We start from the raw sequence: 27,975 nt of genomic DNA, 5'->3' as shown, positions 1-27,975 counted from the left end.
GTGCGGGGATTGGGCCAGCTGGAGGGGGACAGTGGGGATGTCAGGGGCCCATCTCTATTTCTACCATCACACCCACAGTACTGAACCCCACCCCACTCTCTTGAATGAGGACCAGGCTGTGCCCAGGGCCTTGCTCTTCCTGAACCACAAGGCATCTGTCCTCACCCTCTGAAATGGTGACCTCCACGACAGCTGGGGTGGGGGAGGAACCCCCTTCACCTGGGACAGTGCCATGGTGGGCTGGGCTGAGCTGGGGCCTTCTGAGGCTCTGCAGCAGGGTGTAGCCCATGCCACAGGCTGAGAAGCGGAAAGGCCTGTGTGCCAGGTGAGACTTGAGGTGGCGCTGAAGCTTGGTGGCCAGAGTAGGGCCGGCCACAGTGTGGGCAAGGAAAGGGCCTTTCACTAGAGTGCAAGTGTTCATGGGCGCGGGGTATGTGGGGATCCCGCAGGGCCTTGCCACACACTGGGCAGAGATGGGCCTCGCCCGTGTGAGAGATGAGGTGTCTCCGCAGCTCCAGCAGCTGGGGGAAGGCATCGGTACAGTGTGGGCAGCGGTAGGACCGCTCGCCAGTGTGAAGGCACACATGTCCCTGCAGGATGCCTCGCTGGCGGAAGGCCCGGCCACAGTGGGGGCACAGGAAGGGCTTCTCGCCCATGTGTAGGCGCATGTGATTCTGCAGGGATTGGTTGACCAGGGGGCGCCCACAGATGGGGCGGGGGCATGGAGTGGGGGCAGCAGGCACTTGGGGTGTCTTGCGGTGGAGCCGTAAGGAAGGCCATCAGGCGAAGGCCTTCCCACACTGGTCACATGTGAATGGGCGGGCACCCAAGTGTACCTCCTGGTGCTCACGTAGGTCTCTGCAGGTGCTGTAGGCTTTGTCACACTAGGGGCAGGAGAAGGGCCGGACTCCCTGATGTCCCAGGATGTGGGCCTTGAAGCTCTCCTCAGAGCTGTAGCTCTTGCCATATTCTGTGCAGAGGAATGGCTTGTGCCTGGCATGCACAAAATGGTGCTTCTTCAGGTGGCAGAGCTGCAAGAAGGCCTTGCTGCAACACAGCACAGTGGAAGTGCCTGGAGAGGTGCTGAGCAGTGCCCTTTGGGGTCCTCCTGCCCTTCGGAGGCGTGGTGAAGCCCGAAGACCTGGGAAGCCCTGACGCCCTCCCAGCAGCCCCGGGTGAGGAGGCCACATCACTGGCACTTGGATTCCTCTGACCGCACCCTCTCTGTAGGGCTGTCTGGAAGATGGACTGTTTTTCCTTCAGTCTCCTCCTCTGCTTCCTCCTCAATGTGCTCCTAGGGCTCTGGGGGCCAAGGGCCTATGGGAAAATCTCCCTGGGACTCAGGTCCAAACGAGGGGTTCAGTTTCGCTGCTTCTTTGAGGTAGAATCAAGCTGGGGAGAGGTGGCTGAAAGGGAAGGGGAGGAGAGCAGGGTGAGCACAGAACAAGATGAGACCTCCGGCCTGGCTCCCCAGGAGAGACGATGATGACCTTCTCTGGGGAAGGGACTGATGGGAAAACATTACTCCAAGCATCCTGGGGGAGTCACAATCCCAACCCAACAAGTTTGAACGTTTCCTTTAGGTAGTAACAACTCACACCAAGAAGGAGGTTTAAACATGACTGATACAGAAATGTGTTTTACCTGACTGCACATACATAGCCTATATCAAATTACTTACCATTTTAGAGAGAGGGAAGGTGAGGCAGCGAGGAAATTCAGAACTCAAAATTTTATAAAAAATGAATGTTAAACAGTGTCGTTACATGTAAATGGAAAAACCAAAATACTCTAAAAAAAGGTTTAAAGTTTAGAAGGTACTTTCCTCACAGCCATCTGACAAGGCAGAGGATCTGAAGACTGGGACCCCTGTCTTAAAGCTGATGAAACTGAATTTCAGACAGGTAGCCTGACTCACCTTTGGATTTGAGGGGAGGGCAAAGGGAACAAGCATTTATTAGGTGCCTACAATGTGCCAAGTGTTGTTGGGCTAAGGGCTTTACAATCTCATTAGATGCTCACCAACCCTGGGAGGGCAGAAACTGAGGCAGGTAGAGGTTAGGTGACAAGCCCAGCAGTGTCTGAGGCAGGATTTGAACTCAGGCCTCCTGGTGCTTTGTGTATTCTGGGGCCCCTTGGCATCTGTTGTCTCTTCTCTGCTTCAGTGCCTCTTACTGGGATCAGGGCTGTGCCCTCCATGGCAGGAGTTAGTCTCTGGGTGGTCCCCCATGGCAGACCCCTTCCAGGCTGTCCCCATCAAAAATGCATGGCTTGGTAGCCTGCCCTCCAGGAGACACCTCTTTAGTCCCTGGCCTGGGTCCCACAGTCATCGGCTGCTCCTCTGCATAGCCTGGGCCTGTGCTGGGAGGCTGGGGCCACAGGAGCAGCTCAAAGCCAGGCGGGATGGGACACTTGCAGGTGGAGCCTGTCGCTGAAACTGCGAGGAGGGCCCTTCGAGGAAGGCCAGAGGATAGTTCATGAAGCCACTTTCCCCAAAAGTCTGGAGCTACATACTTAGATATTCTCCCTGCTAATTTCTCCAATACTGGTACTGATTGAGGACTTAGCCCCTTCTAAATGCTAGGGTGAAAAGAAACACAGCAGCATGGCGCCCAGCCTCAGAACACTTCCTTCAAGGCCCAGCCTGAGCCCTGCTCACATGACCCACGTCCCTCCACAGGCCCAATGTCTGAGAGACAGAAGGTGGCCTCACAGTTTACAAGCTTAGGTATTCACCATCTCATCTGAGTCACACAAACGCCTCCACAGCATCACATTTGATTCTCATCAAACAAACAAATATTTACTAAGGGAAGGAATCACTCAGTGCAATAGGCTGGGCGAGGGGGGCTCTCACCATTTCACAGATGCCCAAACAGAGGCATGGAGAAATGCAGTTGGCCCTCCGCACTCTTACGGAGGCCGGAGTCAGCAACCAGGCCTCCGTCTGCTAAGACTGAGGCCCCTGTGCTCAGAGGCGTCACCACACTGTAGCCACACCCTGAGGACTCTGGGACTGTCCAATTCATTCTCTCTCTCAATCAGAGCTGGAGCTCTTTGAGAGCAGGGACGCTCTCCCTTTTTTATTTGCATGCTCAGTGCTCGGCATGGCACTTGGCTCTCTCTCAGAGGGAGGTGGGTCTCTTTGCACAGCCCTGCCTCACTTAATTCCACTTCACTTGCATGGGTGGCATCACCTCCCTGATGTCATGGTCCTCTGAGAACGAAGGACAAACAAGCACCTCTGTGAGTAGGAAAGGCACAGCCTACTAGGGACCGCAGCGGCCAGCTGGGTAACACAGCTTGCTTGCTTGCTGCTTTCCTTCCTTCCTGCCCTGTGGGAATGTATATTTTAATCTCTGAATTTTTTTTTTCTTTCTTAAAGACTAGCCTTAGCTCCAAATCATTTTGGCCCTCACTGACTGGCCATTAGGTCCTGGGCCAAGCCCTACTTGGTCACCGTTTAGGCCCTGACTGGCTCAGAATGAATGTAAAGAGGTCTTCCCCTACCAGGTCTTTTTTTTTTGACTAGGTAAAAGAGGCCATTCTCTGCCTCATTTCTTATTAAGCCTTAATCACTGAATGGGTGTTGCCTCAAGTCAATCTGAGACCAGTTAAAAACCTTAGCTTGAAAAGGTCAAGGTCCCCCACTGCATCCTACGGCCATCTCCATCTCTGCTTATCCTGATCCGTATCTGGCCACTGGACTCAGAAGAAGAAAGTGAGGCTGGTGACAACACAGCCCTGCCTCACTTAAATCCAGTTCACTTGCATGGTGTGGCATCACCTCCCTAAGGTCAGGGTCCTCTTCCTGAATGAAGGACAAACAACAGTGCTTGGCACTTTTTTTGTTTAGTTGCCTCTGACTCTGTGACCCTCTTTGGAGCTTTCTTGGCAAAGATCCTGGAGTGGTTTGCCACTTTCTTCTCCAGATCATCTTACAGATAAGGAAACTGAGGCAAACACAGTCAAGTGACTTGTCCAGGGTCACATGGCTAGGAAGTATCTGAGACCACATCTGAAATCAGGTTCCCCTGACTCCAGGCCTGGCACTTATCCACTGCACCACCTACCTGCCCATTTGGCCCCCAGCTTTTTCATTCATTAATTCATTGTTATCGATTCAACTGTGGTATTCCCAAAGTAGAATGTAAACTCTTAAGGGCAAAGAATCTTTTGTTTTTGTTTTAGACCTGATTTCAATGCTTGCTTCAGACACTCACTAGCTGTGTGAACCTGGGCAAGTCTTTGGTCGTTTCCTCCTCTGCAAATAAGGATAACACCTACCACTCAGAGTGGTTGTGAAGATCAAATCGGGTAACATATAAAGTGCTTTAGAAGTCCTGGGTGGCATACAGTAGGCACTTGATACAGGTTTGTTGATTGACTGATAGTTTGCAGGTTCTCTCCTGTTTCTTAAAAAATTCGAACATTTGCCCTTCTCCAGTGCATTTCATTTCTTTGGGACTCCTTCCTTTCACGTTTAGGCGGTCCTGGACTAAACTGGCAGCTTCCAGAGAACTGGGACAAAGGCTCATCTATCTAGCTGCTACCTAGCTTCCCTGCAGGTGCTGCTCCCCCCGAGGGAGTTCCCTGGACATTGTAGCAAGATAAGATGGAGGTCACTACAAGAAATGCTACCTAGTATCAGAGGGAAGAGTGCTTTGGAAAAGTCACTGATGAGTCAAATGGCAATCAGTCAATCAATCAGAATTTACTCATTTGGCAAGATTTGGCAAGCACACCCAGACTGTGCCGGAAATGAAGGGGAAACAAGATGAAGCTCCCCCGACACCCCCTTAGGAGTCTGGGCGCTGCTGCTGAGAAACGCACGGCTTGCCCGGAGGGTCCCGGTCACGGCTCGCACCGGCTCTCCCTGGGCTTGTCTGTAATCTGGTTTTTGGCCCAGCTGGGAGGGGGGCGGGGTCCGGGCGGTGCTATTCCGGCCACGCCCACCGGACAGACGGGGAAAGTGAGGCACATCCACCGGCAATCACTAGAGACTTCCCTGAAAACCAGCGCAGGAACCCGAAGCGCAGTTTGCATATTCATTAGGGGGCGTGGTGACAGGACAGCAGCCCCTCCCCGGGGGCGGGGCCAGGCCGGCACAAAACCGCCTTCTTTCCCCCAGGAACCTCCTCTAGCCCAGGCCCAGCTGGTCCCGGCCTGCCGCACACCCCAGACCCCCAAGAACACCGAGGGGCCGGCTTGGGGTGCAAACACCAAACGTCAGCTGGGGGGGGGGGCACGGCAGCTCGGGAGGGCAAGTCCGGGAGACACCTGACAGGCAGGGGCGAGGAGGTGACTTGCCCAGGAGGGTACAGCTGGGATTTGAACCCAGGTCGTCCCAAGATCCAGGGGAGGAAGGGAGGGCTCGGGGGTGTGGCCTGGGCGCTGGGAGCGTCGGCATTTTACACAGGAGGAAACTGAGGCCCACGGTCCTCGGCCTCCAACCGCGCTGCATCCCTCCGTACCTCCTGCGGCGGCTGGGGCCCGGGCAGGGTCCGGGGTCCGAGCCCGACCGCCTGCTCCCCCAGGGCCCCCCAGAGCAGCCCCGGGCGGCAGCGCGGCGCCCACACACCAGACCCCGAGGCGCCGCCGGCGGGCCCAGGGCCAGGGCGGCGACGGCGGCCGGCCCCGCGCTCACGCACGTAGACCCGCTTCCGCCCACAGGGCTCCCCCCGGAAACCTGCGCCGGCTCCTCGGGTTCCGCCTGAGAGGAGCACGTGGCAGGACTTCCTCCTGGAGAGCTGCGGCAAAGCTCCGCCTTTTACAGATGGCGGCACTAAGGCGGGCGGCGTTTAAGTGACTTGTCCAGGGTCACCCCCGCTAGTAAGCATCTGAGGCTGGATTTGACAGGTTTTCCAGTGCCCCACCCGGCTGACTGTAGTTAGAATAGGAAGAGTTAGCATCCTTCTAGAGAGAGGCAGCCAGCGCTGTCTTAACAGCAGGGGGAACTGAGGCCGAAACACAAGAGGGGCGCGGGCATGAGTGAAGAGGATCCTCTGGCTCTGGCACACTGGGAGCCCTGCGGTCAAGGGTCAAGTCCCTATCAGATTGGGAACTCCCCCCCTCCCCCGGGGCATGCGCTGTCTTTTGGCTCCTTGGGCTTTGCACACAGTTCCTGGAACACAGTAGGCGATTAGTATATGCTTACTGACCGACCACCTGTGACATCCTGAACTGGTGAGCCTGGGGAAGATACAATGCCCCAGGCAAGTCTCAGACTACCGGGGAAAGACTGATGGCAATCTCTGTGGAGGGAGGGGATGTTCCCACTGGGAGCTCTCTTCATAACGATGATAATAGTAATCTGCATTTACGTAGCACCTGAAGGTTGGCAAAATGCTTTACAGATAATTGTCTCATTTGATCCTTTCATTTAATAAACATTTATTGTTATTCAGTTCATGATCATGCTGTGCATGAGGTTTTCTTGGCAAAGAACTACTGGACTAGTTTGCCATTTCCTTCCCCCCGCTTCTTTTACAGATGAGGAAACTGAGGCAAACAGGGTAAAATGACTTGGCCAGGGTCATACATTAGGTAAGTGTCTGAGGCTAGATTTGAACTCAGGAAGATGAATCTTCATGACTCTAGCCCTGACCCTCTAGGTGCCCCTATTCCCCGGGTAGCAGGTACATAACAAATACATGCTTGTTGATTGACCACCGAGTCTCTGTTTCTTTTTTTTATTTAATAATTTATTTTCCCCCAATTACAATGTAAAAAACAAATTTTATTCGTTTGAAAAAGTTTTTGACTTCCAAATTCTTTCCCTTCTCAACTCCCCAGAAGGTAAGTAAATTTATATAAATTATTCATGTGCAGTTATGCAAAACATTTCCAGTTAGTCATGTTATAAAAGAAAACAGACCAAAAAAATCCAAGAAAAATAAAGTAGAAAAAAAGTATGCTTTGATCTGCATTTAGACTATCAATCAGTTTTTTCTCGAGATGGAAAGCACTTTTCATCATGTCTTTCAGAATTGTCTTGGATCACTGTATTGCTGAGAATGCCAAATCATTCACAGTTGATTATCATACAATATTGCTCTTACTGTATACAACGTTTCTTCTCATTTCACTTTGCATCAGTTCATGTAAGTCTTTCCAGGTTTTTCTGAGAGCACCCTACTCCTCATTTTTTATAGCCATTCCCCAGTTGACTGACATTCCGTCAATTTCCAATTCTCTGCTACCACTAAAAGAGTTGCTATGGATATTTTTGTACATATAGGTCCTTTTCCTTTTTTTTTTTTTAATCTCTTTGGGATACAGACCTGGGAATGGTCAAAGGCTATGCATGGCTTTAAAGCCGTTTGGGTACAGTACCGAATTCCTTTATAGAATGTTTGAATCGGTATACAACTTCACCAACAGCGCATTAGTGTCTCAGTTTTCCCACATGCACTCCAACATTTGTCATTTTCCTTTCCTGTCATAATTAGCCAATCTGGTGGGTGTGGGCTAGTAGCTCAGAGTCGTTTTAATTTGCATTTCTCTAATCAGTAGTGATTTAGAGCGTTTTTTTTCCATATCACTGTAGCTTTCATCATTTTGTCTGGAAACTGCCTGTTCATATCCTCTGACCATTGATCAGTTGGCAAATGGCTTCTGTTTCCATAAATTTGACTCAGTTCTCTACATATTTGAGAAATAAGATCTTTATCTGAGAGACTTGCTGTAAAATGTTTTCCACAGTTCATTGCTGTGCACGTCCCTCCATCTTATTTCCCTGTTCACCCTACTCTCTCCTTTCACCCAAGTGCTCCCCCAATCCGCCCTCCCTTCTATCAGCCCCCCCTTCTCCCCTTCCCCTCCTACTTTCCTGAAGGGTGAGCCCCCCTTCATTTTATTTTTGAGATAATCATCGCATCATATTCCGCGCACACCCTGTATATTCCTCCTTAAGTGCCCCAATCATGAGAGAGCTCTTAGGAGGTACGAGAATCGTTTTCCCACGTAGGAATGCAGACACTTTAACCTCATCGAATCCCTTATGGTGCCTCTTTCCGGTTTTCCCTTTTCGGGTTTCTCTCGGGAGCCTCTGTGCGCAGGACTCCGCGGGCCTGCCAGTGAAGGCGGAACCCTGTTAGCCCGCCTCTCTCCCTGGGAGAGGAACCGGAAGACAATGGTAAAGGACCGCAGAGGCTGAGCCGGCCGCAGGAAGCGGCCATGTTTGTGCGGGGCGGCGGGCCGGAAGTGGCGGGGCGGTGGCTCCGGTGTGGGTGTGGGTCTGTGTGAGTGTGCCTGCCAGGGGGGCGCGGCGGTCCTCCCTGCCGAGCTCCCTCCCTCCCAGCTCCGGAGCCGGATGTTGGCGGAGCTTTGACAGGAGGCGGCGGCGGCTGAGGCAGCTGCGGTGAGCGGGGCCGGGGCCGCGCGGGGGCCGGGAGGGAATCGGGACCCCGAGCCTGAGCAGAGGGGGCAGGCCCGCACCCCGCAGCTGCAGTGTAGGAAACTGAGGCTCGGGGATGCTCCTCCCCCCCCCCCCCCCCCCGGGCCCGCCGCGCCCCCCCGCAACCCCCCGGTTACCCCCCCGGCGGGCGGGGGGGGGGGGGGGGGGGCGCGGGCGCCCCGGCGGGGGGATCCCTCCCCCCCCCCGGCTGGGGGTACCTGCTCCGCGGGCGGGGGGGGGGGGGCAGCGCGTCCCCGCCAGCAGCCCTCATCGAGCTGCGCTTGGGCCTCTGTAAAACGCGGGGTGGGAACAGCGGGCCCCCAGCTGTGCGGGCGCCCCCCGCGGTTCTGCTGCCCGGTCCGCGCGCCCCGCGGCCGTCAGGAAGAGTGCAGGCCCTGCCCGCTGTGAGTACGGCGATGCCCGGCCTGACCCCCCCCGGAGCGCGGGGCAGGCTTCCTGGGGTGCCGCGCTCCAGGAATGTCGGTTTAGTTTGTAGTGGAGGGAGCTGGCTTTCCCCCGTGTGCGAGTGCGCGCGGCGGGGAGTCCGAGCCGGGGATCCAGGCGCCGAAGGGCTGGTGGTGCCAGCTCCCCCCGCGTGCGGAGCCCCGCGCAGTGGGGGGCCGCTCTTCTGCCCCGGCCCTCGGACTTAAAAGCCAGTGCAGTTTCCTGGAGAAGCTGGTCCACAGCGGGGTGGGGCCGGGCCTGGGCAGGTGTGCAGACTTTGGGTTCAAACGCACTTTATTGGAGCGGGCCTTGCTGGAGGCAGCGGGGTAGGGGCTGGACGGGTTCTCTGTGGATGGGGGAGCCTGTTCCCCCAGCAGGATCCAGTCGTTGTCGGGTTTCCTTCGGGGCCTGTAGCCCGTATACCTATCTTCAGCCCTTCTCTTCATTCTTTTCTCCCTGAGGAAATAGGCCCTGCTAGGCTGGGGTTTTTGTAGATTGTCCCAGGTGAGTTTGCTGTCATAGTCTCAGACGGTAGATGAAGGAGACTTCCCTGGTATGGGGCATGTGCTGTCAAAAGAAAGCTACCTGCGGGGAACCAGCTTGGTTTAATTTGGACCCAGAGACATGAGAGCCATGGAGGTTCAAAGTAGCACCCCGTTGATGGTGTAGCAGTAAAGAGAGAGGCAACAATTTCAATTATAGGTGGGAGTGACCTGGTAGGGGACAGTCAGGAGGTGAGCTCCTCGAGAGCCATAGGGCTGGCTGGCACAGCCTCCTTCTTTACCTGGTTTAGGGTCTGGGTAATCTACCTTGTTAAACCTATATCTGGGCTCCTGACTTGACTCATGGAGTTGAGCTGTTAAGCATTCTTTGGTGGGTAAAGGTTTACATTAACCCCAGGTACCCCCATGCACACTTTGGGGTGGCACCACACAAGGGTCCCATTGTCTCTGACCTTTTACTTTACTCCAAGGAGTTGCATTGGTGGTTTTTTTCTCCAGAGAGGAAAAAGCTTAATCTTTGAGTGGAAAGTGGCTTGCACAGAGTCAGGCAGGACAGAACCCTTCCAAATCAGGGTCTGTGAACCAATTTAGGCTGGAAATTCCCTGGATCAATGGGATGAAACCTCTCCTCACCCTCTTGGATGGGAGAGCTTTCTGTGAGTGGGTGAATTTGTTGACTATAGCTTCAGAGGCACTGATAGGGGTCAGCCAGGAAGGGTGGATGCAGTCAGGAAGTGAAAGCTGTGGAGTTGCAGAAAGGCGGTGAAATTTTAAGTTCAACCTTTTTTCAAACAGTGGCCTCCCTCCTCCCTTGCACATACTTGAACTCCAAGCTGCTTTCTCCCTTACTTTAGAACTGTAGAAATTTTTTAGAGCTCACATGACTCTTTATTTCATCCATGGGAAAACTGAGACCCAGAGAGAGGCCCATTGGGCCCACTGGCAGAGCTTGGGCTGTTCAGTGTGGGGTCAGCAGAGCATCTGGCATGGGTCTGTCCCTGGGACACAAGAATGTGAACAGTGGAATTCCTCCAAGAAAGAGCCTGAATGGCACAGGGGGCACAAGGAAAGCAGTGTGGTGTCCTAGTATGGAGGAGTCCAAAGTCCTGAGTTTGAATCCTGGCCCTGCTCCACTTAATAGTGGTGGGACCAGTAAGTCACTCTCACCAGATGGGAAAAAAGGCGAAGGTCTCCTACTGCATCCTGGGCCATCTCCAATCTCCTAATCCACATGTGGCCACTGGACCCAGATGGCTTCGGAGGAGAAAATGAGGCCAGTGACTTTGAACAGCCCTCCCTCAATTAAATCCAGTTCCCATTCAAGTCATGACATCACCTTCCTGAACAACAACTCTGCAACTGAGCCTCAGTTCTCTCTAGTTCCTGAGAATTGGAGTGGTCCAAAGATCCAGTGGACAGCCTCTTAGTGAAGGCTGATCTGTTGACCTCTGCAGTTGGGAAGACTTGGGTCTGATTCCCAGCTCTGCCACTTCAGACCCCTGGGACCTTAGGCAAGTCCCCTCCCTTCTCTGGGCCTCTCTAAAATGAGGACTCTGGCTCCGATGACCTCGAAGGTCCCTTCCAGCTGTACATCTCTGCCCCTGTGTTATAGGGAAGGTTCCTAACCAGGCAGGGTTTGGGCTGTAGAGCCTCTGAGATCTCTCCCAACTAGGAGATCCCCTAACTTGGTATGAAGTCAGGTGGGCTTGGACTTCGTGATTTCATGGCCTTCCTGATGTTTTTTGATTCTCTAATAGTATTTTTGGAAAGTAGGGGAGTCACATTGTGGGGTGAGAGATGCTTCTGCTGACCAGACATCCTGGATTTTCCAGGGGATTCTCCCTTACAAACATTGAGGCTGTTGTCCTCATTAATCCCAGAAGCATCCTGAAGTGTCAAACAGTCACAGGGTCGTACGGCTACAACTACAAGGGCTTTCATAGCCCTTCTAGTCCAACTCCGACATTTTGCAGGTGAGAAGATTGAGGCCCATACAGGTTAAGTGACTGGCCTAAGACCACACAAGTCTCACATGGCAGATCTAGGAATCAGATCCAGGCATCTGACTCAAAGCCAGCTTTCTCCAGAGACATCATGTTGTCTTTTCCTCCATGAAGGTCTTGTCTCTCTAGGCCAAGCTTGAAAACCTCAGGAGAGAGGGAGTCCTCAGTTTTCTGCAGGCAGTCCTTTCCAGTTTTGAGTCATTAGAATTTTGGGGAATTTTATCACCTATAAAGAAACTGAGAGTCAGCCAAGGAGGGACTTGTTGGTTATACCACTACTAAGTGGAACCGAGCCAAGCTTCAAACCCAGGCCTCCTGAGACCACATGCAGGCTCTCTCCTCTGGGCCACAGCACTGCCTTCCTCAACCCCGGGCCTCACCAGGCAGGGCCTGCAGGGAGTTGAGCCCTAGTCCTCTGACTTCAGGGCTGTGTTCTGTGTGTTGTACTGAAGACTTTGGCTGTAACATTCCCTGTAACTGAACGAATTAAGTCAGTGAGCTTAGTGAAAAATGTATACAAATTGCACAAAAAGGAAAGATCCCATCAGCCCAAGATGTGCTGGGGGTGACGTATGTTAGGTATCCCGTCAGGCAGGGTAGAATCTGGCCTTGAGGTAGTCCTGGAGTGTGTGCCAGGTTGGCTAATGGTAATTTTCCTGCTATGGGCCAGGAAAGCAAAGCTGAATGGCTGTCCTGATTTATGGTTTGTAAAATACAGTCTACTTTTAAAAAAAACAAACAACGCTTCACATTCACACAGTGACATAAGGTTGGCCGAACACTCTCTTCACAGCCCTGGGGAGGTCAGTGGTTGTAAGGAGTGATCCTTGGGTGGGGACTGGGAGTAGAAGGGGGAAGAATCGGTTACTAAGAAGGAAAATGATATTTTCCATGTAAGGAACTATGCTCCTGGGGAAGAAAATTGCATTTTGTGTTGGTGGGAAAGGTCAAGGGAGCAGCAGCCTTTTGGGGGCAAGCAGGAGCGTTTCTTGTTTGGTTAAAGGGCTGCCCAGATCTGGCTCCGAGCTCCCCAGGAAACTATCTGGAGCTCAGAACAGCTTTTAGACACTGAGTCAGTGTGGTTGCCTTGGTTACAGGGTGGCGGTTGCTAGGTGCAGGGAGGCACTTGGCCATCCCGAGTCCTTAGCTGGGACTTCCAGTGCGTGGTTGCAGCATTACCTCATGGCCCAGAGGAGTTCCGGGTCTGGGCCCTGGGCTCGCAGGTTCTGCCCCCCTCCTCCTCACTGCCACCCCATCAGAGCCTTGTCAATGAGCTCCTTATCTTTCCTACCGATCCTCTGACCATATATGTCTTGTTTGGGCTCTTGGAATGCGTCTGGCTGGGAGCAAGCTGGCTCCCCCCTCTAGCGGGGAGCAGATTGATCTGGGATTTTGTGGGGATGCAGGGAGGCCCTAGAACCCACCTCCTAACCACACACGACCACACCCTGTTTTCTATGACCAGAATCCAAGCCCCAGGGAGTCCAGAGGAATCTCAATTCTGGGCCCAGCTCTTCCCTAGATCTCTCATTCTGGGAATATTTTTCCCATCTTCCTCTCCCAAGCCCTAGGGCTATGAATGTTTCTTCTTTCTTTTTTCCCCACCTCCACTTCAGCCCGCTCATCTAACTATGTCTAGTCCTGGAGTGGCAGAGCAGGGCTTGGACAGCTCTGGGTACTTATCTGCCCTGCCTCTAGCCCTTTCCCATTCCCGACATAGTTTCTATCACTGGGTCCTATCTGGGACCCTGCCCTTTTTCTTCTGAACTCTGCAGGCTCTATACTGATCTCTTGACATCTCCTCTCCACCACCACTTCTCTTGACTTCCCTGTTTCTAGTGAGGACACCACCATCCTTGCAGCCACCTGGCTTTGAGGAAGCCATCTGAGTCTTTGTCTCTTCCCTCCTCCTCCCCCTGCCATTTCTAGACAGTTGCTGAGTCTTGTGAAGGCAGAATAGATACCCACCCGTGTCTTTCCAGCCGTGTGGCCAGCCCCCTAGTTAGGCCCTAATCGCCTGTCCCCTGGACTGTTGCTATGGCTGCCTCATTGGGCTCCCCCTTCTCAGGTCTTTCTATGTGGCTACCAAACGCTATTTCTAAAGCTCAGCTTTGACCACCAGTCAGTGGAAAAACCTTTATTATGCTCTTACTGTGTCCTGTGCTCCGCTAGTGGCCCATGGCACTGCCCTTTTTAAGAAGGTCCAGTGGCCTTTAGGAAAAAATGCAAACTGTTCTGCTTGGCTTTGAAAGCCCGCCACAATCTGACTCCTGCCTCTTTTCCAAATGTATCCAGTATTACTCCCTTTCCCACCCTTAGTTCCAGGCCAAGGCCCCTGGCTATTCCTCTCCTGAGGTCCTGCCTCCTGGGAAGATAATCCCCTCTTATCTCTACCTTGGGGCTCAGCTCCAGGGCTCCCTCTTTTCCCAGAAGGCCTTTCTTTGTTTTCCCCGTGGTTAGCTCCTTCCCCATAAGCTTCTAGACCTCTGTGTTTACTTGGCATGCTTTTGATGTCTTTGCCCCCAGAAGGCTAAAGGGGACTGGGTGCCATTTTGTTTCCCTTTCCTATTACTATTATTAGCACAAGGCCTGAGACATAGAAAATGCTTTGAACTGCTTGTTCCTTGAGTGAATAACTAAGGAGAGGCCAGCGTGGGCCTGGAGTCTCTGGGAGGGATGCAGGAAGAAGACCAGAACCAGGCCAGCAGCAGCTCCTGCCTGGCTTGAGGTGGCGGGTTTTCAGCCTCTGCTTTTCAACATTTCCCTTCCATTAAGTGCCCCAAGCTGAGGCCAGCCTTGCTATGCTAGCTGGCCGCACATCCTTTTTACACTTATAGTTCTTGTGGAAAGGAGCCTCCCAACAGAGTCAGCTGGAAAGGAACCATCTTTCCCCTTTTGTAGCTGGAGACCACGATGATGAGGCTGTAGCCTGGGCAGCTGGGAGGTGGGCAGTGAAGAGCCTGGCACAGCCCTTCCCCCACACAGCTGGGAGATTGAAAGGGAGGTGCTGAGTTGAGCTGTCCTGCGTCCCAGCTGCCGTCTCTGGCAAGGTCCCCAATCTGTGGGAAGCAAGGAGACCCAGAACTTCAGGCAACTTGCAACGTAGATCAGGGGACCAGAGGGAAGCTTGCTGTGGAAGTTATAGTTGGCTGGGGAGAGTCTATACACTGACCGGCTCTGTGACCCTTTCACTGTCTTTTCCAGGCTCTTTGGGGTGAGACCAAGCGACAGCATGGCCATGGATCCTCTCTCCGATCTGCAAGATGACTTAACGTTTGACAACACCAACCAGGCCCTGAACCAGCTGAAGCTGGCTTCCATTGATGATAAAAATTGGCCCTCTGATGAAATGCCTGACTTTCCCAAATCTGGTAGGCGCTGACCCTGGGCCACAGAAAGAGTGGGAGAGTGGGGAAAGGGAGGGAGCCCAAGGGGGGAGAGCAGAGGAGGCGATCCTGGGGCCCTAGGAGAAGACAGTGTTCATGAGGGAGGGGTGGGGCACAGAGAGCCCTTTCCCTGCTATTGTCTCCTAACCCTGCAGTGTGTCTGCCTGCTTCTCAGATGATTCCAAGAGCAGCTCCCCGGATCCTGTCACACACCTGAAATGGGACGACCCTTACTATGACATAGCTCGACACCAGATCGTGGAAGTGGCAGGTGAGCATTCCCCATGGCAGGCTGGGTCCCCAGGCATTGGCCAGCCCCTCAGTGGGACACAGGAAAGGAGATCTTGTTCTCCATAGGTGCAATTTTGCAACCTTTTCATTCTGGAGAAAATGATGGCAGTCCCCTCTCTGGCTGGCTCAGAGGGTCCAAGAGGCCTGCCTCCTCTTCAGCCATTGCTCACATCACAGGGTTACAGATCTTGGAGCTGGCAAGAACCTTAAGGTTCACTTGGTCCAACAGAGGTGGGGAACCTAGGTCCTTGAGGCCATGTGTGGCCTTCTGGGTCCTTGGGTTCAGCCTTTTGACTGAGCCCAAGTTTTATACAACAAATCGTTTTATTAAGGGCATTTGTTCTGTGAAGATTGGATTCAGTCAGAGGGTACTTGAGGACCTGGAGTGCCACATGTGGCCTTGAGACCACAGGTTCCCAACTCCTGGGACACCCTTTGGTTTTACAAAAGAGGAAGGGGAAGTCCAAAGGGACTCAGTGATTGTCCAGGGCAGAGCCAGGATTGAACCCAAGCCTCTTGCTCCATCGAGCCATTTTGCCAACTCCAGGCCACCTGTTTACTTTCTGGGCAGTTTTAATAGCCTTGCTAGGTCCATGTTCCAGGGGGCCCGTGTTCCAGATCCCTGAGCCTCAGGGCTCCTCCTGACCATTGTGGTGTCTGGTAAGAGGAGTGATGAGGATCACCTTTGCCCCTTCTCTTGAGAGAACCTTTTCACATAGTCATTCATAGATACTTATCCAACACTGGTAACATGCATGGCTCAATGCTAAATGCTGGGGGAGTCACAAAGAGTCCCCTTGCCCTGGGGATGTCATTCCTCATAGAAGAGAGAGAACACTGGGAGGAGAAATCCAAAGCCACCTGCCGCTGATGGGAAAAGTTGTGGAGGGCAGCTCTCACATGAGAACAAGTTGGCGTCTTGTATGCGATCAGGAGGCATCTTTCTTGGCAAGAGAGTCAGGAGCGATGCTGAATGAGTCTGGGCAGCGTGATGTGCCTTCTAAGGGAACTGAGCGGGGCCTCATTTCTCCCAGACTGAGCCCTGGAGAGGAAGACAGTGAGCTGGGCCTCCCAGAGGGGCAGCACAGGGACCACCTCCACCCCAGCACCCTTCAGTAAGCTTCTGGGGCCTGCCTTTGTGCCTCGGTCTGGGCTGCACACATTAACCTAGGTGTTATCAGCCCTGGGCTTCATGGGCTCATGGGAAGGACTGAAGCTCACCCTCAGTCTGGTCAGCCTGCGGATACGAGGCATCCTCCAGACACAAGCTTCAGCTCCATCAGCGTCAGGGTTGGATGTCCTTCTTATGAGCTCATTCTGGATGTCACTGCATTGAGCTCCTAGGCACCCTGGGAGATGAAAGGGATCTTTCCTTCCCCTACCCAAGGGATCATGGTGGAGTAGAGCTGCAGCGTTTTTCTGTTTCTCCAGGGTGTGGCGAGCCTGAAGGGGGCCAGCCAGGTAGGTGGGGCCCCTGGGCTCTGCCCTCTGGCCATTGGAGCTCCCAGCCGCTGGTGGTGTTGATGAGGAGGGGCTTTCTGCTGGGGGCCCTTCTCTGGATGACTGATTGTGGCATTGGAATGAGGTGCGGGCAATGACTTAATCCAGGAAGGGACCCAGACCAGAAAGCAAAGGGAAACAGATCTCAGAGAAGAGAGGCCTCTGTCCCCCTTCTGTCCTCACTTCCCCCCCCCCCCTCAGGATTTGCAGGGCAGGGCATCTGTGCCAGGAAATCCAGAAGCTCAGACAGATCAGGGTTGGAACATCCCTGGGTGGGGCATCCCTTCCATGGAGTGTAGACATCACTGACATCATTAGTGTCAGGAGGGCCAGAGGAACTTGGGGACCCCTTGGCCATTTGGAACAGAAGGACTAGAGGGTGGGCAGTGAGGAGGATGTGCAGCTAGGTTCATTCCCTAGCTTTACTGCCCCTTTCTTGAGCTGTGCGGGCCGGGCCGTACAGAAGCTTCTCCTCCAGTTCCCCCATTGGACCTTCCTCCTTCGCTATTCAGGCTATTCTCACCATGCAGCAGGAGCCCTTTTGTTGCTGATTAACTCTAATCTAGACCTTCCCAGGGAGAGTTGCTGATTGGTATCTGGGGAGTGCACCAGAGGCCTTGCTGGGCACATGACCCAAGTGGTTTCAGCAAACAGTGGCTGTCCCCAGTGGAGACCTTTCACCTGCTCCTTCTTGCCCCTCAAATCCAGAGTGGGCAAGTTCTCCTTGGAAGCCAGCAGGTGTCTGTTCTGGCATTGGCTTAATCAACCAAAGAGTGGCCCAGGCATGGGTCTGCTCTGTGTGAGGTAGGAAGCTTGTGAGGCTGCTGCTCTTGTGCCTGTCTCTTTCACTGTGTGGCCCAGAACCTCCCTCTTCAGCCTGCCCCTGGCTCAGGTCTGCCCCACGTGGGCAGAGAAACTTAGGGCTCTTATGCTCTGTTCTTCTGTCCATCTTGGCTCCTGCTGGGTAGAGACACAGGGCAGCTGGGCTCCAACTTCTTCCTTCTGGGAGTTTACAGTTGAAAGGGAGGTAAAGATGGATTGGCCTAAGTAGGTTCAATGTTTCCCTGCACATGTAGGTGAAGAACAGGGCCTTTCACAGCCAGGACTGTCACGCTTGGGCTACGTGTATCCAGGAGCCTCCCAAGGGGCTTCTCTCAGACTGGTGGTGCATAGGTGGACAGCCTGGGGAGAAGTCATGGGGCGGGGGCCAGGGTACAGAGGGAAGAAGGGACTCTCTTAGCTCAGTGGACAGGAGTTTCCAATCCTGATTCAGGGAACCACTAAAGGTGATGGCAGTGGGAGAGGGCTCACTTGGATGTGTTATTAGGAATTAAATCAGGAGCTGGTGGCTTTGGAAAAGCCAACTCTCAAAGGCACCCAAGCCTTCCTCACAGATACTTACTCTGCCTCCTTCTCACTGCTCATAAGAGCCCAGGCCTGCTGAAAAAATCAACACGATAACACTCTATCCTAAGTGCAAGGGTCAGTTTGGCATTCCATTTCCACTCCTCTGCACATTGGAAGGACAGTGGTCCTGCCGAGCCTTGGGGTCACCACTCCCTGCCCAGCCATGTAAATGAAGGGTCCAGAAAGCCATCTGGAAGAGGGTCATGGCATGGGGAAGCAGGGCAGGTGAGGAAGCTTGAGGCTGCATCTTCCGAGGGGGTCTCTCAGTGGACGTGGCCAGGTGGGATGGTATGCAGTTGGTGTACAGTCTGGAGTACAGGGGTCCTCATTTGTCAGTAGAGGGAACTCCCTTCACCCATGCAGATCAGTAATTGGTGGCCCACTTTAGAGTCATAGCCTGGAGAACCGAGAGCTTCAGTGACTTGTCTCAAATGTGATAGTCCTTATGTAAGAACAGAGGCTGAAACCCAATTTTGGCTGACTTGGAGGCTATCTCCCTTCACCCCCCTAGGAGGCTGGAAAAGGAAACAAAAATCAGCATACTGAAAATACTCCCTAATATGTGGAGCACTTGGGAAGTGAGGCCCCACTCAAGGGCCTGTTTGAGCTTAGCACTGGGCTCTGGCCTTGCCTTTGCCAGTCTTCACCATTCACTCTCTGGGCTTAAAAGAAAGATCTGAATATCAAAGGAGTAAGGGAGGGTCTTGGGAAAACTGGTGACACCTGGAATAGTTTTGTAACAGTGACCTTTGTGATTGGACTCTAAAAAGTCGAACTTGAAATGAAGGCTGTTGTATCACTCTGTCACCCCCTCCCCCAACATCTGATTCCATCTCTGTCCTAAGAATTTGTGCATAGCTGCAAATATGACCTTCCTTTCATGAAATACAAGACCAAAAGGGCATTTTTGTGTTCTATTTTTCAAGATAAAACCCCAGTCCAACATTTTCCTACTCTTTATTCTGAATGTTGGTTATTTTCCAGTACCAGTTATCAGGATGACTTGCTAGGAACATACTCTGTTCATGAAGATGACACTAGTGTCTTTTGTCCTTGCCTAGGTGGTCTGCCTGTAGCAACTGTTTGCATCTGGGTGAAAATCTCTCCCTTTGGAGATGCCTGTATTAAAATAATCTTTGAATATTGGATCCAGATTTGGCTCCTAAGCCCTTGATTCCCTTTCCTCCGGCCAGCATCAGAAGGCTGGGGCTTGTGGCTGCTTTGGGATGGGCATGAGGTTTCCTGGCATCCTCATTATAGCTTGTCCTGAAGGAGCAGGAATGAACAGGAATGCAGTATAGGAGAAGGGCAGTGGACAGTAGTGTTTCTCCCTGATGGATAGATAGCCACTGCCACTGTTGGCCACATTGTATGAGGACTCCTGAAGTCCGTTCTCACCATCGAGGAGCATCTCATATAAGTAGATGCTGTCATATACCCTGAGAGGCTCCAAGGCCCCACAGTAGGACCTCTCTTCAGGAGGATCCAGCTGTGACTGGGAGTGACTTCCCCTTCAGACGCTGTCTGCTTTTCTGATGTGGGGGCTGCCTTCACAACCAGTAGCTTGTACATACTCCCCAAAATGCCTCTGACTTAGATAGGGTTCATGATCTGGAGACGGTGTGGTCCCATGGGACCTGACTGGAATCAGAAGGCTGGCCTCTGTTGCTTATCGGCTCTGTGACCTGGGGCAGGAGGCTTAATCTCCTGTTTAGGCCTCAGTTTCTTCATCTGTAAAATGAAGGGGTTGAACTAGGTGGCCCCTAGGGTCTCTTCCAGCTCTAGATCTCTGAACCATGCTTATAAAGGAGGCATACGTTTCCTTGCAAAGCTTCTTGAATGACTCTGAGGGCAGTTCCCAAGGAGGAGTCTAGACACATTTTGAGCAGTGATAATATTTTAGGAATTTATGTATAGCCTCTCATGATGATGCCTTAGATAGACACAGCTCGTTGTCAGGCAGGAACCCTGATGTAGCAGAGAGAGTACTGGGCTTGTTAGGCAGCCAGGGCTGGATTCCTGTCTCTGATTGTTTTTGAGAATCGGTTTCGTGCCACCCAACCAGGAAATGTAGCAGCCACTCCTGGGTCTGACCCTGGCAACTCGACCTTGTTGTTTTCTGACCTGCCTTGGGATAGCTAAGGTGGTTTTCCGCCCCTGGGGGCTTGCCATGTTGGGCCACACGGTGCCTTCTGCCCTCCTGTCCCTCAGAACTCCCACACTCAAGTCATGCAGCCACCAGAGATGTGGGCGGCCATAGCCGGTCTGTCTGACAGTTCTTAATGGTATGGTCCTGGGCAAGTCCCTTCTCCTTTCTGAGACTCGGTTTCCTTTTGTAACATGGGGGTGATGATCTTCGCACGGCCTGCTGTGTGAGGTTGTTAGGGAAAATGCTTTGTAATCAAACATGCACTATGATCATTTTAATGAGATGGTGGAATGTCGGTGACTTTCTTTTTGAAATCCCAGCACTTTGTGGTTGTGCTTTGCAGACCCGGGGGCTGCCTGCACCCCTTGTTTTCCGGTCCCTCTGACTCCATCTGTCTCCATTTCTAGGAGATGACAAATATGGGCGTAAGATCATCGTGTTCAGTGCCTGTAGGATGCCTCCGAGCCACCAGCTGGACCACGTCAAGCTCCTGGAGTGAGTGGGGGCGGGGGGCTAGTTTCTCCCAATTGGCGGGTTCCTTTCTGAGCTCCTTCTTTGGGAAAGGGTCATGGAGAAAGAGGGAACAAGGGAAGGGACATAAGCATTTGTTAAGCATCTACTGTGTGTCACATCATGCTAAGTGCTTTACAGTTATCTCATTTTATCCTCACCACAACCCTGGAGGGTGGTGCTTTTTTATTAGCATTTTACAGTTGAGGAAACTGAGGCAGACAGAAGTTAAGTGATTTGCCTGGAGTCACAAACTAGGGGTCTGGTCTTCCTGACTCTCCCATGCCACCTGGCTGTCCAGAGGCCTGCCTTGTTGCTAGGAGAGCCCAGGGACACAGGATTGCTTACTGTGATGAGTTTTTCTCATCCTAGAAAATAGCTCTTTAATTTCGGGAGATTCAGACTAGTGCCTTCCCCTTCTGCAGTCCTTCTGATGTGGTTGCTTTAATTTCATATCTGTTGGCCATATTTTATTTTCATAGCACAGATAAATCTGGTCTGAGTACATGCTGAGTACAGCATGCTGGTCTAGTGTGGTTGGGACAGATGTCTCCTGGGGAGATGGCTGAAGGGGGTCTGGAGGGGCCGTTTTCCAAATGACTCTCTGAGCCTAAAAGATCCCTGTCCTTCCAGAAGTCGAACTAGCTTCCACCTCCAGGGTCAGAGGAGGATCACAAGGGTTGGCTTTGGCATTTTTCTGTCTTCGATTGAGATTTCACTGATTTCTGGGGAAGCCCAAGGCCGCCCCCAGGAAGTCTCCCCTTCCTTCATCCAGACTGTCACAGGATTGGGGGCAGGGATGAGAGACGGACAGCCATGAGGGGCCTAGCTTAACTTTCAGGCCCAGGCTCTCTCCATCTGGCTTCCAAAGACTCTTCCTCCCCGTCCCCAGATTCTTAGAGAAGAGGGATCTGCCCCATCAGCTCTGTTAGCTGACTCAGTCTCCTGGACTCTCTCGATCCATCACAAACGCAATAAACCCTGCACCTCATAAGAAGTCAAGGGATGGGGTAGAAATGGGCCTGCCTTTGACGGGTGACTCCCTGGTTCAGTTGAGGGAGGAGCATTCAAGCTCCCAGCCTCCTAGGGCTTTAAGAAGTCTTGCCTCCTGTGCCACCTGGAGCTATTGGCCTAGGTCTGGGAGGACTTGCACATCCTCTTCCTTCCTCCCTGCCTACCTGATAAGTCCTCACCTTCTACAATAGTACAGTGCAGGGTATCTGTCTTTGCATCAGCTGAGGTGGGTCTGGGTAGGTGTGCCATGATGCGGCATGTAAAGGCATGGCTGAGTTCCACTGGCTTGCTGCACTTGGCCATGCTTGCCTTCCTGGGGATTTTGATCCCATGATGCCATTAGGCATGCTGGCCTCCCTCTGCTATGCTGTGGGGACAAGGTAGGCCTTACTCCTTCCTGAACTTCTGGTTTCGTGGTGTCACAGAATGGGGCAGAAGACTCAAGGGTTAATGGAGGCTCTTAGAGACGGCTCTGCCTTAAGAGTTACAGGACCTGGGGGTGCTGCTTATCAGCTCTGCGGCCTTCAGCTCTTCATCCATAAAACAAGGGCGGTGGCCTCAGAGATTTCAGGTCCATGGTCCTGGGGGCCTTCCTTGCTCTTGGGACAGTAGACAGTTACACACACACACACACACACAAACACATTTACATACACATACACACACATTTACACACACACTCATACACACATTTACACCCACACACATTTACACACTCACACATTTACACCCACACACTCACACACACACTCAGGCATTTTCCAGCTCTTAGGCAGACATATGAACGTGTGTGGCCAGGCTCTTTCTTCTCTCTTGTTTATTGGCTTTTTTCTTAAACCTCAGCTCTCCTCCTCCCCTTGTATCATGTCTGTCTTCCCTCGCACCCAAGCGAAGTGCACTGTGTGACGGTAGTCACGGCCAGCCACCCTGCTCTGCTGAGAGCAGAGAGGATATATCATTCTTCACATGGTCAGGGCTTGAAGAGGCTGGGCAGGAACCCTGCTGACTAGCATTCGACTCGTTCCTGCCATGGGCCAGGCACTGGGCTGAGGGCTTTCTTATCTCATTCGAGCCTCACAGCTCTGGGAGCTTGATGACCCTCGTTTTATAGTTGAGGAAACTGAGGCAGACAGATGAGGTGACTTTTTCAGTAAGTCTTAGGATGAATTTGAACTCAGGTCTCCTGAGTCAGGGCTCTGTGAACTGCAGCTCCCCTGGTGGCCTCTGGGTTTGACATCAGAAGGCTGCCCAGTTCACCTTGGCCCCTTGGAGCTCTGGCCTTGGACAGCTCTCTTCCTCTCTGGGCCTTGGTCGCCTTCTCTGTGGAGTGAGGGGGTCCTGGGGGGAGGGGGGGTGGGGCGGGGCCTGAGCAGGGGCGGGGCATCTCTGCAGGTACTTAAAGCACACCTTGGATCAGTACGTGGAGAGTGACTACACCCTGCTGTACCTGCACCACGGCCTGACCAGTGAGAACAAGCCCTCCCTCAGCTGGCTCCGCGATGCTTACCGGGAGTTTGACCGCAAGTGAGTGGTGGGGGGCAGGGAGGGTGGGATCCGGCTCAGCCCCTGCCCGGCTGCTGCTGCTCTCCTTGGGCCTGGGCCTCTTCCAGTTCCCCTAGATGGCTCAGGTCTTCTCTTCTTAGGATAAGCATCCTCTTATGATGCTTTTCAGCTTGTTACTGTCCCTTCGTGCTCAGGAACCCCTGCGCCTGGGGGCCCTCAGCACTGCTTCTCTGCCTGGCCTTCCTCCTTTCCCAGGTACAAGAAGAACATTAAAGCCCTGTACATCGTGCACCCCACCATGTTCATCAAGACGCTGCTGATCCTCTTTAAGCCCCTCATTAGGTGAGGCTGGTCCTGGGGAAGCTGAGCTCAGACGGGCGCCCGCCTCGTGCCCCCTCACTGTTCATGCAGTCTTCTTCTCTCTTGGCAGCTTCAAGTTTGGCAGGAAGATTTTCTATGTGAACTACTTGAGTGAGCTGAGTGAGCACGTGAAGCTGGAACAGCTGGGCATCCCTCGCCAAGTGCTCAAGTGAGAGGCCCAGGCTGGAGAGCGAGGGGAGTGGGGGGAGGGGGGAGCAGTGTGGGGAGCCCCAGGGTTTGTGGCCCGCCCTGGCCCTCACCCTCCCTCTGACCCCTCTCGCCCAGGCATGACGACTTCCTCAAATCCACCCAGAAGACCCCGGCCACAGCTCCCAAGCCCATGCCCCCTCGGCCCCCACTGCCCAACCAGCAGTTTGGGGTCTCATTGCAGCAGTGAGTATCCAGGCAGGGCCGTGGGTGCTGGAGGGCTGTGATGGAAGGGGCACCTTAGCTCACCCTGTCCCCTTCTCCTGCAGCCTCCAGGAGAAGAGCAGTGAACCCGAACTCCTGCCCCTTGTCCTCAGAGAGACCATTGCCTTCCTACAAGCCCATGGTGAGTGAGAGCCCTTCCCCAGCAAGACAGATCCCTGGGCTTTTCCTGCCCCATCTCTGGCCTCTGGGAAGGGCATTGGGCTCCAGAGGCAGGCCACCTGGGCCTTACCTTCTTTGTCTGGGCCATGGGGAGAATCCCACACGTGCTCTCTAGCTCTGGGGGCCCTGGTGAACCTTGAATGGGAGCCTGCCCTTTGGCCCCATTCTCTTCGGGGGCTGGGGTGTCCCCGGGAGCTGCTGGGATGCTGAGCTGTGCTGAAGGAGGCCAGCCCAGCAGCCCTCTCCTTTGCCATCCAGCTCTTACCACAGAGGGGATTTTCCGGAGATCAGCCAACACCCAGGTTGTGCGGGAGGTGCAGCAGAAATACAACATGGGTGAGTGTAGCCCTGGGCACCTCCCTGTGTGGTGTTGGGGGGGGGCCGAGAGGGAGGGGGGAAGCAGGTGACCAGGGCCCTTTCCTTTTCTTTGGGTGGCCTGGTTGGTGATATTGGACTTTCCTATCCAAGCCTCTGACCATGGAGGGACACAGCCCGCAGCCCGGAGTGTCCCTGTGCTGAGGAGGGGCTGTGATCCTGGTTTTCCCTTACTTCCCTTACTTAATGCACAGGGGCAACTTCTTAGACACATGGTGAGTTTGGTGTCTAGAAAACCTGCGGCCCTTGGGGTCGTCCAAGACATTAATAGGGCTGTGTTTATGGGTCCTTTGCAAATCCGGAGTTGCCATAGATCATCTATGTTATTACTGTCTCCAGTTATGGGCTCCATCTGCAAACCTCTGGGGATGGACAGCCCACGGTGTCCTGAGCTCCCCCATTCCACTTGGGGATGGCTTGAACTGGTAACAAGCTCTAAAAACCCCAGCTGGTGTCTTTGTCATCAACGCTAGCTGAGGGAGGAAGGGTCTGGGGGCTACTGTGGCTCCCTGTGCCTGGGCCTGAGGGTGGTGAGAAGCCCCTCCCAAGAGGTCTGGTGCCCCTGTCAAAAGGGTCGGGGTGGCCAGGCAGGGCCTGAGGCAAGGCTCACACCTTCTTCCTGTCACCCCAGGGCTGCCGGTGAACTTTGAGCAGTATGACGACGTGCACCTCCCAGCAGTCATCCTGAAGACATTCCTCCGGGAGCTGCCTGAGCCTCTGCTCACTTTTGACCTCTACCCCCATGTTGTGGGCTTTCTCAGTGAGTGCCTTACCTTGGGCTCTCTCCCACCATTCATCCATGTCATTCCTTCCTCTTTGGTAGGCCAGGGCAGGGGAGAGGAAGGATGGAGAGCCTCCTTGGCATAGTGACCCCCTCAGCTGGCCTTCCCCCTCTCTTAAATGGTCTCAGACCACCTCTCCATTTCCCCATCCCGTTGGCTGTGCCCCTGGGATGGCTCGGCCCTGAACTGCCCCTGTGGCCCGGCCCATCTGTTGCAGATATCGAGGAAGACCAGAGAGTGGCAGTGACCCTCCAAGTCTTGCAGACCCTGCCTGAGGAAAACTACCAGGTGCTGCGCTTCCTGACAGCCTTCTTGGCCCAGGTCAGTGGCTTGCCCCTGGCCCTCCATGGAGGGCTGTCCGGATAGTGATGGAGGAGTATCAGTCATGTTTTCTTGGGTGTTGATGGGATGTTTGGACAGCTGCTACTCGTCCCCACCAAGAGTGCGGCAGAGGTGGAAGGGGCTGGTCGTTTTTTTCCCTGCCACAATCCCTCTTCTTCTGGTCCTTTCCCAGATCTCCTCCCACAGTGACCAAAACAAGATGACCAACACTAACCTGGCTGTGGTCTTCGGGCCCAACTTGCTGTGGGCCAAGGATGCTGCCATCACTCTCAAAGCCATCAATCCCATCAACACCTTCACCAAGTTCCTGCTGGATCACCAAGCAGAGCTGTTCCCCAACTCAGAAGGGCCCTGAGCGCCCCTCATGTCCATCCCACCCCCTCCCCCTCTTCTCTGGCAGCCGTCCTCTCCCTTGGCCTTGGCCCATTGGCTTCCCCATGCAGGAATAAGCCTTGGGGTCCTGAGAGGTGACAGTGCTCAGGAAGGGGACCCCTCCTCTGTGATGGGTCCAGAGCTCCCAGCCAGTGAAACCTTCCTGTTGTGTGGCCACAGCCTAGCCCAGGCCCCCCCTGCTGGGGCTCCAGAGGCCTCTCTCTTAGAAACATTCCTTCTCTCTGCAGCCTTATACTACACTGCCTCTGTGGTGCCCAGGATGCTGGAGGTCTCCCTGACGCCAAAATCTGGCTTTCAGGATGGGGAAGGGGGCATCTCTGACAAGCTGTTCCCCTCCTCCCTGTCGCCCTGCTCTCTGTAGATGACTGCCCTGGGGCTGGTGTCTCTGGGCCCGGCTGTTGCCTCCACAGTTTGTGCTTCTGTTCCCAGAACACGTTCCAGGCCAGGCCATACCCTGCTCTGGGGGCTCAGCCCTGGGCATTCTTGGTCTGGACACCAGTTTCAGGCAGCACCTGGCTTGACACCCCTTCCCGCTTTCTAGACTCCCATGTCCTCTGGTCGGTCAGAGGACACAGGGCTGGATGGTGGCATTGGAGGAGGGGAAACCCCTTCATGGTCCTGGCTTCTGGTACTGGGACTCAGAAACCCCTCCCTCCACTGCATAGTCCTAGAGTATCTCCCTGAGGTTTGGTCAGTGACAGGTCTGCCCACATTCCTTAGGTGCCTCTATCCACTCCTTCCCAGCCTTAGACCAGATTCCTGAAACCTCAGGACTTATGTGGACTCTGTTGTGTCAAACCCAGGGTGCACGTCGCCTGGGCCTTAACTCTTTTTTTTTTTTTTGCCAAGTTAGCCCCTTGTGGGCAAGGCACCAGGGCCAGAGCCCTCTGTTTGTTGCTCTGTGTTCTAGGGGCTTATGGAGGGTTGCGTTTGAAGGGACCTCTTGTAGCTGTTACTTCAGGTTAGAGATGATTTTGATTGGCTTTTGGCCTTCGGGCCTGTCTCCAGGCCCCTGCAGGCCATGGGATTCCTCTGGTATGTCTTTGTCAGATGAGGCCATGATGACCCCGTGCAGCCCTACAGACCCTGGCAGCCTTGAACCAACCACCCTGTCCTTGAGAACCTTCTATAATGCCATTTAGAAAATGTCCCTTATGACATGTCCCACTATTATGTGTCTAGGGCTGATCTGCCCCTTTCCTATTTTCTTCCTGTCCCCCCCCAGCCCTGGGGGAGCTCCTGCTCATGGTACCTCTGCCCCACCTCCCTGGGCCAGAGCAGAGCTGTCTGGAGCTCAGCATCCTCTGAGCTGATCAAGCCAGCCCTTCCTGCCCACAGGCGGGGGGATCCAAGGCTGCGCACTGACCATGCCCAGCTCTTTCCTCTTCAGGTTACAGTACAGTGTGAGTGAGGCCTGGGGCCTGGAAGCTGTCACCTGTCCCTATCTGCCCCTCTCCACTCTCGGTCCTCATTTGTGTACTGCATTTGCCTATGGCCCCTCCCCCCAACTCCCTTCCTTTCTTGGGGAGGCTTTTTGGTGTCTGGTCCTTTTCCCACCGGTCTGCCTCTGGGGGAGGGAGGGCTCGACTGTGAAATGAGTTCATATTCACACTTAGTGACTTCCTCTGCACCGATCGTGTATTTCACCATTTGCACTTTTTGTATTTCAATAAAAATGGAGATTGAAAAATATCCCAACTGACTGGAGTTGAGGGAAGGGGAGGAGAAAGGTGGGTGAGAGCTGATGGGATGGTTGGGGTGAGAAGGGGCAGAATCCAGGCCATGATGCCCCCTCCTCACCTTGTTCTTCCTTACCTTGGTTTAATCCACATATGGGTGAGATCCTTAAGAGTGAGCTCATCTAGCCCCCCCCCCCCCCCCCCCCACGTTTTGAGTGTGTCTCACCCCCCTTGTGTGTCTCTCTTCTATCTTCCCCCTCCTGTGTGTGTGCCTCTCCTGTCTCCCCCCCTTTCTGTGTGTGCCTCTTCTCTCTCCCCCCTTTCTGTGTGTGCCTCTCCTGTCCC

At 53.7% G+C, this 27,975-nt stretch overlaps 2 protein-coding genes across 3 annotated transcripts; one reads left to right on the top strand and one right to left on the bottom strand.

Annotated features, from left to right (window-relative positions):
* Positions 1-6: 6 nt before the first annotated feature.
* Positions 7-8,669, bottom strand: ZNF408 (zinc finger protein 408). Its single transcript, XM_069091095.1, is given in 8 exon segments — positions 7-362; positions 364-1,259; positions 2,214-2,406; positions 2,408-2,437; positions 5,416-5,561; positions 5,563-5,642; positions 8,010-8,446; positions 8,617-8,669. Coding segments are annotated over 8 exon segments (2,157 nt in total). The 3' UTR covers positions 7-40.
* ARHGAP1 (Rho GTPase activating protein 1) lies at positions 8,181-27,643 on the top strand. Of its 2 annotated transcripts, none has more exons than XM_069091540.1 (13): positions 8,181-8,362; positions 14,553-14,719; positions 14,910-15,005; positions 20,489-20,576; positions 22,998-23,129; positions 23,364-23,450; positions 23,539-23,637; positions 23,754-23,861; positions 23,945-24,021; positions 24,318-24,395; positions 25,066-25,194; positions 25,434-25,537; positions 25,731-27,643. In XM_069091540.1, the coding sequence occupies exons 2-13, from the start codon at positions 14,581-14,583 to the stop codon at positions 25,911-25,913; spliced, it is 1,320 nt and encodes a 439-aa protein (XP_068947641.1). In that variant the 5' UTR covers positions 8,181-8,362; positions 14,553-14,580; the 3' UTR covers positions 25,914-27,643. The 2 variants fall into 2 exon arrangements, with proteins under 2 accessions (XP_068947641.1, XP_068947642.1); XM_069091541.1 differs by lacking the exon at positions 8,181-8,362 and adding an exon at positions 8,669-8,802.
* Positions 27,644-27,975: the final 332 nt, after the last annotated feature.

The sequence above is a fragment of the Petaurus breviceps genome, unplaced genomic scaffold (assembly GCF_028583685.1).
Source record: "Petaurus breviceps papuanus isolate PSGF00001 unplaced genomic scaffold, PetGlider_PUasm1.0 188, whole genome shotgun sequence".
NCBI lineage: Eukaryota > Metazoa > Chordata > Mammalia > Diprotodontia > Petauridae > Petaurus > Petaurus breviceps.
This window is presented reverse-complemented; position numbering and strand designations above follow the sequence as displayed.